This window comes from Lissotriton helveticus, chromosome 3_1 (assembly GCF_964261635.1).
Source record: "Lissotriton helveticus chromosome 3_1, aLisHel1.1, whole genome shotgun sequence".
NCBI classification, from domain to species: domain Eukaryota; kingdom Metazoa; phylum Chordata; class Amphibia; order Caudata; family Salamandridae; genus Lissotriton; species Lissotriton helveticus.
Window position 1 is genome coordinate 573,446,817 of NC_136061.1, and position 14,229 is coordinate 573,461,045.

Below are 14,229 nucleotides of genomic sequence, written 5' to 3' on the forward strand. Positions count from 1 at the left end.
ACAGGTAGCTCAATAAATAAGAGTCAAGATTCGAGGTAGCTGGAGTTGACAGGCTTTAATCAAGCATAAAGGACAGGAACAGGACAGCCTGTACGGGAATAGGATGGCAGCTGCCGGGGGCAGGAATAGGCTAGGCAATTGGGTAACTTTTAATAACAGTGCACAATATTTATAGTTAAACAAATACATTACATTCAATATAGTAGGCGTAGCAGTAGGCGTAGCAGTAGGCGGGGTTTGTAGCAGTCGCGAAAGATAAGGCATAAAGTGGGTGTAACAAGAGGCGTGTACAGGGCGTATACATAGACATGTGATGTAAACGTAACAGAATATGTCATAAATGGGGCGGAAACATGGAGGGGGCTACCTGAGCAGCTGGGACCTTTAACCTAGTGGTGCGCGCAAACTGACAATGACGTGTTACTAGGGAGAACTGGGGGCTATGACTTCTGCACTAGAAGAGGAGACTAAAGTCTGGAGTGTCAGAGTGACATGTACTCAGGCATATCTGGTATCTGGTGTTTATAGTACATGTTGATAGAATCCAAAAGTTATCAGGGCAAAGGCTAATAGACTTTAAGACTGGTGCATGCATTATTCTATATGTAGTGCGTGTGCGAGTAATATTCCATGAACATTAATACAGTATTTCTCTTACATGGAGACATAAAGGCTAGACCATGACGGAAACTATTGATGCGATTCAGTAGCTTAGGAATGCAGAGAAGGAGGGCTGGACTGATAACTAGAAACATAACATACTCTTGGCAGACTGAGAGGCAGAGCCAGGCCGAGCCGGGCACTGCGAGGCATGAAAGTAAGCTAAGGGTCAGGGATACAGGTGGGGGCTGTATCGCTCCTCGGAGAGGGTTCAGGAGACAGGAGCTGAATCTGAGTCCGGGCCCTTTTGAGGCCTAGAAACGGGGACAATTCAATGAATTAACATGCACACTGTGAAATGTGGCAACGTAGTTTTGCATAGGCCTAATATTCGTTGTATTCACGAGGACTGGAAACTGGCATACTAGAGATGGACACAACTGTAATTGCGTCTTTAATCGATCAGAAGGGGATACATGCATATCGATCATGCACATATGACATAAGATGGGGAACACGTAGGCACATATAACATGGCAAAATTTACTTTTCCACATTCCCTCCTTGTGCCCTACGTTTCCATCAGGAAACATCTATATTCATGATACCATCTATCATTTCATACAGCATCATTTGCTCGTCTCGAATTGTCTTGGAACGGGACTTAGGACTAGGAATACAAGAGGTAGCGCACATGCCGCAAATCGCAGGGCCACATTGTATAAAGAGGCAGCAACTGAATATGATCATTACTGCAATACCTAGGAATGACAATACTTTCCATCCCCAGGCAGATATAATACTCCAGAGCCAACCGGACCATGTCCAGGTGCCTGGATTCTGGTGTAACTGATGGGCAATTTTATGAAGTCTGGTTATAGCTGAATAAACAGACGGCGCGTTATTAGGAATGAAAATGCAGCAACTAGATCCGATGACTCTACATGCTCCTCCTCTATCGGCCAGTATGACGTCAAGAACGAGACGATTTTGGAGCACAACAAATCTCATAGCAGATTGCTCTTCGGTTAAGTTACCTAGAGCAGAAGTAGTCTCACTCACTACTGCTTCAAGGGTTCTGGTTAACCTACGTATTAACTTACTATTCTGGACAGGGCCTATAAAGAAGAAGAAACCTTTATTAAAGTCTTGATACTGTTGTAGAGTAGTTTCAGTTTGATCGACAATTGGGGACTCGATCTCCCTTCTATGTCTGACGTGTACTAGATGTGTGTTTCTGTGATAATCAGATGGGGCTAGAAAAACTGGTGGCAGTAGGAAGGCAATATAACATGTTCCATCCCAATCGAGGGGCAGACGAACATATGCGGTCTGACCACAAACAAAATAAGAATGACGTGAAGCTTTGAAAATAGATTTCCCACTGTCACTATACTCGACAATAGTAGTACAATCACTATGTCCTACATGTGCGGAACCATTCTTTCTGACACATAATTCGCCTTTAACTGGTAGTACTGAAATAGCAGGTAAGTCTGGAGTAGTATCAGACTGAACATTCAGGACCATAAAATTCGAAGAATAATTACCTAAATCATATACTTCATTTTCTAGATCTAACCCTGTTCTATGGGAGAGACCTTGCTTGTCTGGAAAACATGTTCTGTTCAGAAGGGACATATCATTGGAGGAGGACGTTAAAGTGGACCATGCTCCACACGAACCATTATGTGAAAACGGATAAGGAAAGAGTGGCAGAACTCCCTTCGGTGTCTGGAAAGGGGGGAGCCGACCCCACACCCAACAATTAGTGGCATTGCTGGTCTGGTGTGAATAGTGTAACATTCTGATAAATGTATTATTTCTCATAGCAAGACGATAGGATAGCTCGTGAGGAGGCAGATCACTAAATGTGTGCTCTACTGTAGCATTAGAAAACTTGTTTACATGTGAACTTGGAAAACATAAATGTAATGCATAACTTGTGCAGGTAACCATCAAACTTAGAAACAATAAGAAACTTAGAAAAACGATACATCTCATAGAGTTTTGACTAACTCTCTCACTATGGGGGTCTATCTCATACATGTCAGATACCTGTCTAACCGTTTCACCCGAGAGGGACTTAGACAATTAAACTGGCTGACTTATTTTACTAGACCGGAGCTTTGATTTATACTCCTGTTGCGGAGTTTTCTCTAACAGGGGAGGCTTGGATTCAGAGTAAATTTTTAGGCAGTCCTTAGAAATGTTCTTGGCAAATGTTTTTATACGCAATCCATGGAATTTCTTGATGTGGGACAGGTGGACCCACCCCTTGCGGCCTTCCAACTTCACGGCCGTGCGGGTGGTCAGGAGGACAAGTCGCGGCTCTTTCCAGCGAGGCTCCAGCGGACTTGAACGATCAAAGTTCCTGACCAACACGAGGTCGCCTGGAATGACCTCATGCGGTTTCACTTCAGTATTGTCTGGTAATGCAGCGGCAACCTGTGAACGACAAGAGTGTAGGGCAGACATCAAGGAAGCTAGGTAATCTGTCAACATATTACTGGAAACATCTGTAATACTGCGGGGTCTAGGTGTACCCCACATGTTTGGGGGGCGGCCGAATACGACCTCATAAGGGGACAGACCTGATCTGGAATGTGCTACCATTCGTATATAAAATAATGCAACTGGCAGGGCAACTAGCCAGTCTACACCTTTCTCTTTACATATTTTGGCAATGCGGATTTTCAGGGTTTGATTATGTCTCTCTACGAGACCGGCTGCTTCAGGATGGCGCACACAATGGAACTTCCACTGGTATCCTAACAAAAGGGAAACATGTTTCATTAACTCAGATGAGAATGGCTGGCCGTTATCAGAATACACGACCCTAGGGAGTCCATAGCGGGGAAAGAATTCACGAACCAACTGCTTGGCAGTGGTCGCTGCTGTGTAATCTGGGACTGGATATGCTTCTGTCCACCTGGACAAAGCGCATACAACTACAAGGACATACTTGAAACCTCGACATCGCTCCATCTGAATATAATCCATCTGGAGGACTTCAAAAGGGTGGTCAGGAGGTTGGAATCCACCTTGTTCCACCGGGACACTTTTACCTGGATTGAATTGGCAACATATCATACAGGTACAGACTTTCTGCTTGGCTGCAGCTCGTAAGTGCTTGTTGAACCAAAGGTTCTGTATACTGTCTAACATAGCTTTTTCTCCTAGATGTGCTGGACTATGTGCGGTATTGATAATGACTTGAACCATAGAGTCGGGGAGAAACCATGTGGCTTTTCCCTTCGTCAACCATCCCTGATCTGTCTGGACCCCTCCTTGTTCGGACCATTTCTTTATTTCTTCGGGAGTAGCATGTAACTGTATGTCTATGACATCTTGTGTAGGGTCCTTAACTGTCATACAAGTAGTCTGTTCTGGAATGGATGTCTGTGTCTTGTTAACTGGAATGTCTGGAGTCTGAGCTGTAAGCTTGGCTGTTCGATCTGCTAGATCGTTACCTTGAGAAATGATGTCAGTAACTTTCGTATGTGCTTTGCACTTCATGATAGCGATAGCTGTCGGTAAATGTATTGCATCTAACAGAGCTTGAATGAGGAGACCATGCTGAATCTTGGTTCCATGAGAAGTCATGAAACCTCTCTCCTGCTAGAGCACTCCGAAGTCGTGTACGACTCCGAATGCGTAACGTGAATCTGTGTATATGTTTACTTTCAGGTTCTTGGCACGTATGCAGGCTTGGGTCAGAGCGACTAGCTCTGCTGCTTGAGCAGACAGGGTGTCAATACGGTGCGTTTCTATTACTTCGGTTTCAGTAGTCACTGCATACGCGGCTACTAGTTCTCCTGTACTAGTTCTCATACATGAACCATCCACATAAAGTGTCAGGTCGGGATTAGGTAATGCAATGTCTGTCAGGTCTTGTCTTGGCTTGGTCATAGTGTTAATAACTTCCACACAGTCATGTGTGGCAGGATTTGAAGTAACTGACGGTAACAGTGTAGCAGGATTTAGAATGTTGCAGCGTCTGATTTCTATGTGTGGCTGGAACAGTGTCAATTCGTAACCTGTTAAACGTGCAATTGTCAAGTGCTGAGTCTCTGTTCGGTTTAAAAGAACTTCCACGGAGTGTGGAACTTGTACTGTCAGGGAGTGTCCTAATACTATGGAATCACTTTGTCTGATAGCTAGAGCTGTGGCTGCAACTGACTTGAGGCACGCAGGCAGAGCCTGGGCTACTGGATCTAATGTGCTCGAAAAATAAGCACAGGGCTTGTATTGTCCTGCTTGATCTTGTGTGAGAACAGATAATGCAGTACCATCACGTTCTGTGACAAAAAGTGTAAAAGGCTTACTGTAGTTCGGTGTAGCTAGAACAGGTGCTTGACATAAGGCTTTCTTTAATTCATTAAAACTAAGTGTATGTTCAGATGTCCAAGGGAGGACAGTCGATACGGCTGCCTCCTGTGTCGTTAACTGTATCAGTGGCTTGGCTAGAAATGCATACTGAGGAATCCATTGTCTGCAATAAGAAGTGAGGCCAATAAAAGCTCGTACCTCCTTCTGTGTCTTGGGCTGTGGAAGACTCGCTATTAACTGGATACGGTCTGGTGTCAACTGCCTACCCCACTTGGACAGTAAGTGGCCTAAGTAGATCACTTGCTGGACACAGAATTGTAATTTGGAAGGGGACACCTTGTGCCCCTGCTCGGCCAGAAAATACAGAACTGTAAGTGACGCATGCTCGCAGTCACGTTCAGAACGGGCTGTGATCAGTAGATCATCGACATACTGGAGCAGGGCAGTGTCAGTTGGCATGTGAATATTGTCTAGTTGTCTTTTAAGTGCTTGACTGTAAATACTAGGACTTTCTGTGAAACCTTGAGGAGCTCGTGTGAATTTATAGCTCCTTCCATTTAAACAAAAACCAAAAAGGTACTGGCTGTCTGGATGAATGGGGACACTGAAAAATGCATTCTTGAGGTCGATGACAGTGAAAAATGTAGCCTCAGAATCAATAGCTGTTAATAGGGATGAAATATCTGGGACTATTGGATACTGGGGTATGATACATTTATTAAGCTCTCGAAGGTCAATCACTAATCGATATACTGGAGGTGCATTTGGATCAGTACGTTTCATGACTGGAATGATAGGAGAATTACATACATTGGAGTCAGTTTCTACAACCACTCCTTGAGCAATAAGCTCGTCAATAATTTTGGATAAGGCTGCTACAGCCTCAGGTGGCAATCTGTACTGTCTGATTTGTGGCAAGACTATACCTTGCTTGAGGGTCACACGATGGGGTGTGATTTGCATAAAACCTACATCAGTTGGACCTTGCGCCCATAAATGCTGTGGTACATTTAGGAGTCTTGGATCAAAATCGCGTAATACATAGTGACCTTTAAAGTCACGCAAAAACAAACGTATTCCTTCTGGGGAGCAGCAAATTACTGCACCTAATTCTTTCAATGTTTTGATGCCTAACAAATTTTCTGGACATGACTTTGTAAGTAACAAATCAGTAGTTCGGGACAATGGACCAACTTCTAGGGAAACTGGTTTTGAAATCTCGTTCACAATAGGCTTTCCTGAAAATCCAAGGGAAACATTTTTAGAGCCTGAGAGCGGAGCCCCTGGAACCTCGTCATGACTGATAGTAGTCCTACTTGCCCCTGTATCAATCAGAAACTTTCTGTCTTTCCCTAATACTTGACTGTGTACATAGGGACCCTCTTGATCTACAGGTATCTCGATGAGAGGCAAGCCTACCTCCCTCTCTAGGCTGTTTCATGAATACTGTTGATACTTTGGATACTCTGTCTGGGCATACTGATACATTTGCTGTGTAACATGCTGTGTTGCAGCGATAGGCTGCGGTGCTGGAACTGTCTGTTGTGCATTCTGTGGTGACTGAGAAGTCTGTGAAACTTGTTCTTGTCTAGGCGCACGTGGTCTTTCTTTAGTTTTACCAGTAGCTATGTTGTGTTTCAGAACTGCACACTCGTTTATAAAATGACCTGGCTGTTTACAGTAATTGCATGTCCCTTTAACGGGAGCTGCAGGATGACTGGCTTGATTCGGACCCCTCTTCTGACTGTGTTGTGGAACTGATTGTGCAACTAACACTTTCATTTTCGTGTCTTTCATACGTCTCCTCTCGTGTTCTTGCTCTTCCCTGATTCTATTCTGGTGATACTGGAGCATCTGGAGCATTTGTGACGGAGTATTAGCTTGCCAACTACTTTCGACTTTCAAAACTCGATTTTTAACTTGTGGACTTGAATTCTCGACTAGTTTAGTAACAAAAAGATGAGGGTATGACTCGCTACTTGTCCTCAAACCACTGTTGATAATAAAACATTTCTCAAATCTAGAATAAAAATCACTAGTGTCTTCATCCTGTTTCTGTTTACATGCTGAGATTGCATCCCAATCTTCCTTTTTCGTGGCTAGTAACCTTGGCAAAACTTGAATCAATAACTCGGGCAATTCTTTACATTTGTCCCCAAGACCGGTACCTGGTACTCGTATTTTATCTTCAGCTTCTAGAGCTGTCCAATCAATCTTTTTCTCTCCCACCTCCCATTCTTTTTCCTTGAGTTTTTCATATACCCCTGCGGGCAACAGGACCTTTAGCATTTTAATGATATCTGGATACGTGCATTCTCCCATACGGAGCATGTCTTTTAATTCTCGATGGAACCCTGCTGGGTCTTTGTCGTGACAGGGAATTAATTTCTTCATCTCTAAGAGTTCCATCTTGGTGATAGGGGTGTAAACAAATACTCGTTGCATTTCACCACCCGTTGTCCTAACTGGGTGTACTTCTCGTAACGGATGCTGTCTATCTATGTAAAATGATTTACTTTCTGGAGGTGAGACGTGAACAAAATGCGGATTCAGAAACGTTCTATATTTGTGGCGCTGTTCTAGAATGACACTAATTAGATCGGTACCTAGACCTCTCCATCTATACTGGAGTAACTCGTTCAGAACATCATGTAACGGACCTGGATCAGAATGCTGACCCTCATACAGTGTGATGAGGTGCTGGATCATATACATACCCACCAGTCGCTGCTCGGCTGGGGGCAGTTTCAGAAACATTTGTGCCACTATTTCGTCTGGAAAAGTGGTAGAATCAGTAGTCCATCGGACTGCTGATCGGGCTAGTTCTTGTTCATGCATGGTACTAAGTTCACTATAACCAATACGTGATTTCAGAATGTGATCGGTAGCTTGAAATACTTGCTCAAGATTCTCTTGTTCTAGTGCTGGAAGGTGAAAAACTTTCTTGTGTTCTAGGCGTGAATGTAGGTCGGGAAGTCTAGTTTTACCTACATACGCTATTCTGGAGGGATTCTCGTCGTCTACCTCTTCAGTATCAGTGTTGTCTTCTTTCTCGGACACTTGTGCTGCTATGCGTTTCTCGTGTAGCCTTATTATTTCCTTACGAATTTTCTTGTACATACTCTCTATACTACTGAGTGTCTTGTGTCTTCCCTCGGCTATATGATCACTCCACTTTGTCAGGATTCTCATTTCGATCGGATCTTTAGTCGGACAATCTTGTTCCCTTATTAAACAATTAATTAAAAACTTTAATAGCATGAGCTGAGTTTCAGCTTTCCTTAGAGACATGATTTCGCCAATACTTTCTGGATCTTCTCCTGTACGGATGAAACAATATATTCTGTCTAGATCTTCTTTCATATTCGGTAGGGTGTCCAAATACTCGGTCACCTGTCTTACACGCAATGAATATATAACCATATTATCATCGCCTGGGACTGGATCATAACGGCATTCGGTAAGAGCTCGTCTGATATCTGCAACGGACTGATGTTTGGGCGTACGCTGTAACGCACGTTCATGTAACTCGACTAATGTTACACGTTTGTGTGGCGGCGGGGTACCAGGAGGACCTCCCCCCGCGGCCCCTAAACTGGAATCGTCGACCGATACTCTTCGTGCTGGCAGAGTGACCGATGTAGCGGGTACTTGTACTACGGGCTGGACCGGGGGTACCGTAACAGGTGCTGTAACAGGTGCCCCGGTGGCTGGAGGAACAGGAATTACATTATTTACAGGAGCTGGCGGAACAGGATTTGCATATTCTGGGACTGTGTCGTCCAAATAGGACGAGAGAAAAATATCAGCTGCGGTCGGTTTGTGACGTAGCTTAATCGGAACTAATGGCGGCGGAAAATTACATGGTGCTTCCGGGGTTGCTTTTGGCAAGCCCTCGGCAAGAAGAGGATACATACCCTTAATGAGGGCATTTCTCTGTCTGTCTGACTGTTCGGCTTTAACTCGTTCACCTATTTCGATTAATTCCCTATCTTGGGCTCTTTCTAAGGATTCTCTACTTAATTCTGATTTTCTGATTTCTTTTTCGGTTCTTTTATGAGATTCTTTGCGCCATAACTCGATGGCATCTTTCTGGGACTGTCTGGCTTTCTTTTTCCATAATACTTCTTCTACTCGCATGATGCACTCGGCATCCCACGTACCTGATACGGGCCATCTATATTTTTCCTCTAATTCTTTGGTGTACTCTACCCATAAGTCTAGATATAATATGGCACTTATGCCATGCTTATGATACATAAAATGACCTGGACTGTCCCTAGGCGGGACAGGAACTGCTTCCTCGAGCAGACCTTTTCTAGTTTTTAACTGACGTAACTTCGTGAACAGAGGCATAACTTAGACTGGAATCTGGACACAATACAATACACGATAAACACAATAATAACTTAAGAAAACAAATCACTCATACCACGACATTGAAAACACATGAAATAACATTTAAAACAACAGTTCGGGCAGAATATTACCTGGAATACTGAAAACAGAATACATGAATTTCTCGAGAACAGAACTTACTGGAATGACTAGATGCACTGCTAAAACAGTACGAAACTTACCGGTCCCATAAAGAGACACGTCAGGACCCGCATCCACCTAGGTGGACACTTCGTGTTGGATCTGTGTACCCAAACCCACGGACCAGAGACAAATTAATTGACCCTGTCTAGATACTACCCCAGCAACGGTACTCACCGGGCAGCAAGAACGGAAGGCCTCGGACTGGACTGGACTGCTACGACGACGGACGGACGAACTTCGGACTTCAGTTACATTACAGGTGGGCCTCCGGATACCTCGGACCTTGGACTCTCGGCTTGGGCTCTGGTCGGGACTCGCCGCGTTCCTCCACTGCCTCGTCTGGATGCTGGACCGCAACCTCCGTCTCCTCCGTGGGCCTGAGGGATACTTGAAGCAGAAATATCTGCACGTGGCCGGTATGGTTCCGTCACGGCTGCAGAGGATCAGGGGGCTTGCGTGGCTTCTCCGGCGCGTGGGGAAAGGGCAAGTCACTATTCGGGCGCCATTATGTGGTAAATAAATAATTAATTACCGGATCTATTTTTGACTATAATCAATAAACAGGTAGCTCAATAAATAAGAGTCAAGATTCGAGGTAGCTGGAGTTGACAGGCTTTAATCAAGCATAAAGGAAAGGAACAGGACAGCCTGTACGGGAATAGGATGGCAGCTGCCGGGGGCAGGAATAGGCTAGGCAATTGGGTAACTTTTAATAACAGTGCACAATATTTATAGTTAAACAAATACATTACATTCAATATAGTAGGCGTAGCAGTAGGCGGGGTTTGTAGCAGTCGCGAAAGATAAGGCATAAAGTGGGTGTAACAAGAGGCGTGTACAGGGCGTATACATAGACATGTGATGTAAACGTAACAGAATATGTCATAAATGGGGCGGAAACATGGAGGGGGCTACCTGAGCAGCTGGGACCTTTAACCTAGTGGTGCGCGCAAACTGACAATGACGTGTTACTAGGGAGAACTGGGGGCTATGACTTCTGCACTAGAAGAGGAGACTAAAGTCTGGAGTGTCAGAGTGACATGTACTCAGGCATATCTGGTATCTGGTGTTTATAGTACATGTTGATAGAATCCAAAAGTTATCAGGGCAAAGGCTAATAGACTTTAAGACTGGTGCATGCATTATTCTATATGTAGTGCGTGTGCGAGTAATATTCCATGAACATTAATACAGTATTTCTCTTACATGGAGACATAAAGGCTAGACCATGACGGAAACTATTGATGCGATTCAGTAGCTTAGGAATGCAGAGAAGGAGGGCTGGACTGATAACTAGAAACATAACATACTCTTGGCAGACTGAGAGGCAGAGCCAGGCCGAGCCGGGCACTGCGAGGCATGAAAGTAAGCTAAGGGTCAGGGATACAGGTGGGGGCTGTATCGCTCCTCGGAGAGGGTTCAGGAGACAGGAGCTGAATCTGAGTCCGGGCCCTTTTGAGGCCTAGAAACGGGGACAATTCAATGAATTAACATGCACACTGTGAAATGTGGCAACGTAGTTTTGCATAGGCCTAATATTCGTTGTATTCACGAGGACTGGAAACTGGCATACTAGAGATGGACACAACTGTAATTGCGTCTTTAATCGATCAGAAGGGGATACATGCATATCGATCATGCACATATGACATAAGATGGGGAACACGTAGGCACATATAACATGGCAAAATTTACTTTTCCACAAGTGGCAGAGTTATTTAAAGGTTTTTCAGATATACAACTGAGGAAGTGGAAGATCCGCAACCCCACCTGAGATCTCGTGCTGAGATCTGATTGGCTGCCAACACTTCAAACTAGAAAGTGTTATCAGCAATCTTGTGACTCAGTTGAACCGAGTCACAGGAAAAAAACCTAAAAAAAGGAAAAGAGGGCAAGATAGAAACACTCTGACCCCCTAGTCCTCTTGGCGCCTGCCAAGCCCTAGCAAACTGCGGCCTCCCTCGCCAATTCAAAATCGGCCTGGGGTCACAATTGGCCCAGGGAGGGGGGGGGGGCCACACGGACTCCCTGCCCCATTCAAAATGAGCCTGTCCCCGGGGACGAAATTGGCCCAGGGATGGTGGGGGGCGGGGGGAGGGAGATGTGGGGGTGGGGGAGGGGGAGGGGGACATGGCCCCCCACCCCGGACAAAGAGAAATAAAAATAAAAAAGAAAATGACTGGCAAGTTGCCGGAGGTCATGCCCCCTTTCTTCACCTCTCTGCAAACGCGCCTCCTGGCGCAGTGCCGGTTCGGGGATGAAGGGTCAGTGGGGGCCAATAAGCTGACGATCTATATATTGAAGACTTGTTTTTAATGATCTGATTATGCTAGTCTTTGTGCTTTATTTTATTGAGTTGTCCAACAATTTTGTGGATGACTAATTTCCGAAATAAACAAGTATGGATTGGTTGATTATATGTAATTGTACTGAATTCAGGAATGCTGTAAATAAAATTTGAATACGAATAGCTGCTCCTGGTATCTTGAGTTTGAGTTAAATGTCTTTGAAAAGAGGTGATGTCTTATGTATGTGATTATGATTAATTAATTTTAAGTGCATGTTGAAGTATATATTTTTGCCCATTTTGTTGCCTTGCCTCAACACTGAAATGGCTAGATTGCTTTGGAACATACTTTCTTATTCTTCTGTTTGTTTCTTCCATTGCTTCTCTGCTTTGGGAATTAAGTGCCTTGAATCCGAGGCAAGATGGTGTCATATTAAATATTTCTAACATGATTTCCCATGAGGACATTATAAAAAAATTTTCAATGTACAGATAGAAAAATATTTGCTTTGCTTTTTAAAAAACAGGGTAGTTAGAAAACCTGTAAAGAGTTACCAGGTTGACATTCGATTTATAAACCTGTTGAGGTATCGTATTTTCTTTTACAGGTCCGAATGCAAGCACTTAAATGCTTTTCCGTTTTCGCTTTCGAGAACCCACAGGTATCCATGACCTTGGTGAATGGTGAGCAAAGTTTTCTTTCTGAACGCCTCCTAATTCTTTTGTAATGGATTATTCTTCAAAGAGTTGAATGCTGTGTTTTTCTCTTGCTGTTTTTTACAGTTTTGGTTGATGGCGAACTGTTACCCCAGATCTTTGCAAAGATGTTGCATCGAGATAAGCCTATTGAAATGCAGCTTACAGCTGCCAAATGGTAATTTTTTATAACACACAACGTTTTTGGGTATATAATTGATGTTCTGTTGAAGATGTTTTTATTTTTATATTTTGGCTACAGTATGAATATTGGAAAAACTGAATGCAGAGCTATTTAAACCGTGCCAAATATTTCATCTAAATTGGGCTGCCTTAAAGTAACATTGTTTTTTTTAAAAACTTCTTTTTATTGAATAAACGTCAGCATTATTTTACAACATTATTACATTCCCGATTAGCAATGCATACATAACATCTCGCATGACATGTCTATGGTACATTATTCTTTATAAAGCACCAGGCTCTAGGGAACTCCCACCTAAAATAAACCTAGTTACCTCATCTCCTCAACTATGTGATCTAACTTCCCTCACATGTTCCTATTTACTTCCTATTGGTGCCAAACATTTCTAATTTTTTGGGTCATCCTCTGCTCTCATATATTTTTTTCTCTGCTGCGCAACACCAATCCATATCCATTTTCCATCAGCCACCAGCAGCCAGATTGTTTGGTACTTAGACCATTTCTGCTCCCCGGATATACACAGCACATGCCACCTTGCCTCCATTGGTACCCTGAGCCCAAGGACCTCTGTCATTACTCGTGTTACCTTTCTCCAAAACTGCTGTATAATCAGGCATTCCCAGAGTAAATGGAAGAAGGTGCCCCTCTGCTTACAGCCCCTCTGGCAGTTTTCTGTGAGTGTGCGACCCAGCTTGAACATATGTGTACTGATGGAATAGGACCTGTGTAGTATTCTTTGTGAGGGGATCTGGTGAACTATTAATAATCTTCCTGTATGTGCACGACAATGCCTTTTCTGGGATTGGATCTAGAATTAGCCTGTCTTCTAATGGGCTGTATTCGGGAAGGGGCTCCCTGCGAAGCTCATGCCTGAATTGTATATACATATATTGTTCCGATTCTGCTAGTTGATACTCTTTTTGCAGATCAGAGAACGGGAGCAGGGGCTTTTAATATATTCATCCCCTCTTACTAACCACTAGCAAACATTACACCTTTCAGTTTTTGTTGTGCACTGTGAAGGGAATTTTCTCTAGATGCTTGACCATTGAAAAGATTGATTGAGGGGTCCAAAGGCCAAGTACTCGTTTGGGAGCTAGAGCATTCCTCTTTACATGCCCTATGCCTTCTTGAGTGAGGAAACAAAGTTGTCTTGTTAGGATTCTGGGAATGGGAGAGTAATGGAGGCCATCCTTCTTTATGAACATATCTGAAATTATGATGGTTTCATTCGCTGGTTCTTCATGTGATGCACTGGTTACAGCCGCAATGAATACAAACACAAAAACATGTTTATTTAATGTGTTATTCATATAGGGAAATTAAAAAGATTACAAGGAAATAGAATGTTCGAGGCATATGAGCTGCAGATTGCACACTGTGCATAGATCGCCACCTAGTGTTGGGCCCGGATGTTTGCAGTTTGTTGTTGTCCTGAAAAGTTCTTTGGAAGTCACGAGATAGGTGACTCCTCCTTTGGACCACATTGCGCATGGGCATCGGTTCCATCCCCAGATTGTACCATCGGGCTCGGATGTGTTTTCCTGCGCTCCGGTTTGGAACCGAA

The 14,229-nt window shown here is 43.8% G+C and overlaps 1 protein-coding gene across 9 annotated transcripts in view; it reads left to right on the forward strand.

The window, feature by feature from the left end:
- The window catches only part of ARMC8 (armadillo repeat containing 8), an 831,002-nt gene that overhangs the window by 279,626 nt on the left and 537,147 nt on the right, over nucleotides 1-14,229 (forward strand). For all 9 annotated transcript variants that reach the window (XM_078680526.1, XM_078680529.1, XM_078680530.1 and 6 more), the window contains exons 8-9: nucleotides 12,370-12,445; nucleotides 12,545-12,635. In XM_078680526.1, coding sequence (XP_078536652.1) covers nucleotides 12,370-12,445; nucleotides 12,545-12,635 — 167 coding nt within the window. The remainder of the gene's footprint in view (nucleotides 1-12,369; nucleotides 12,446-12,544; nucleotides 12,636-14,229) is intronic.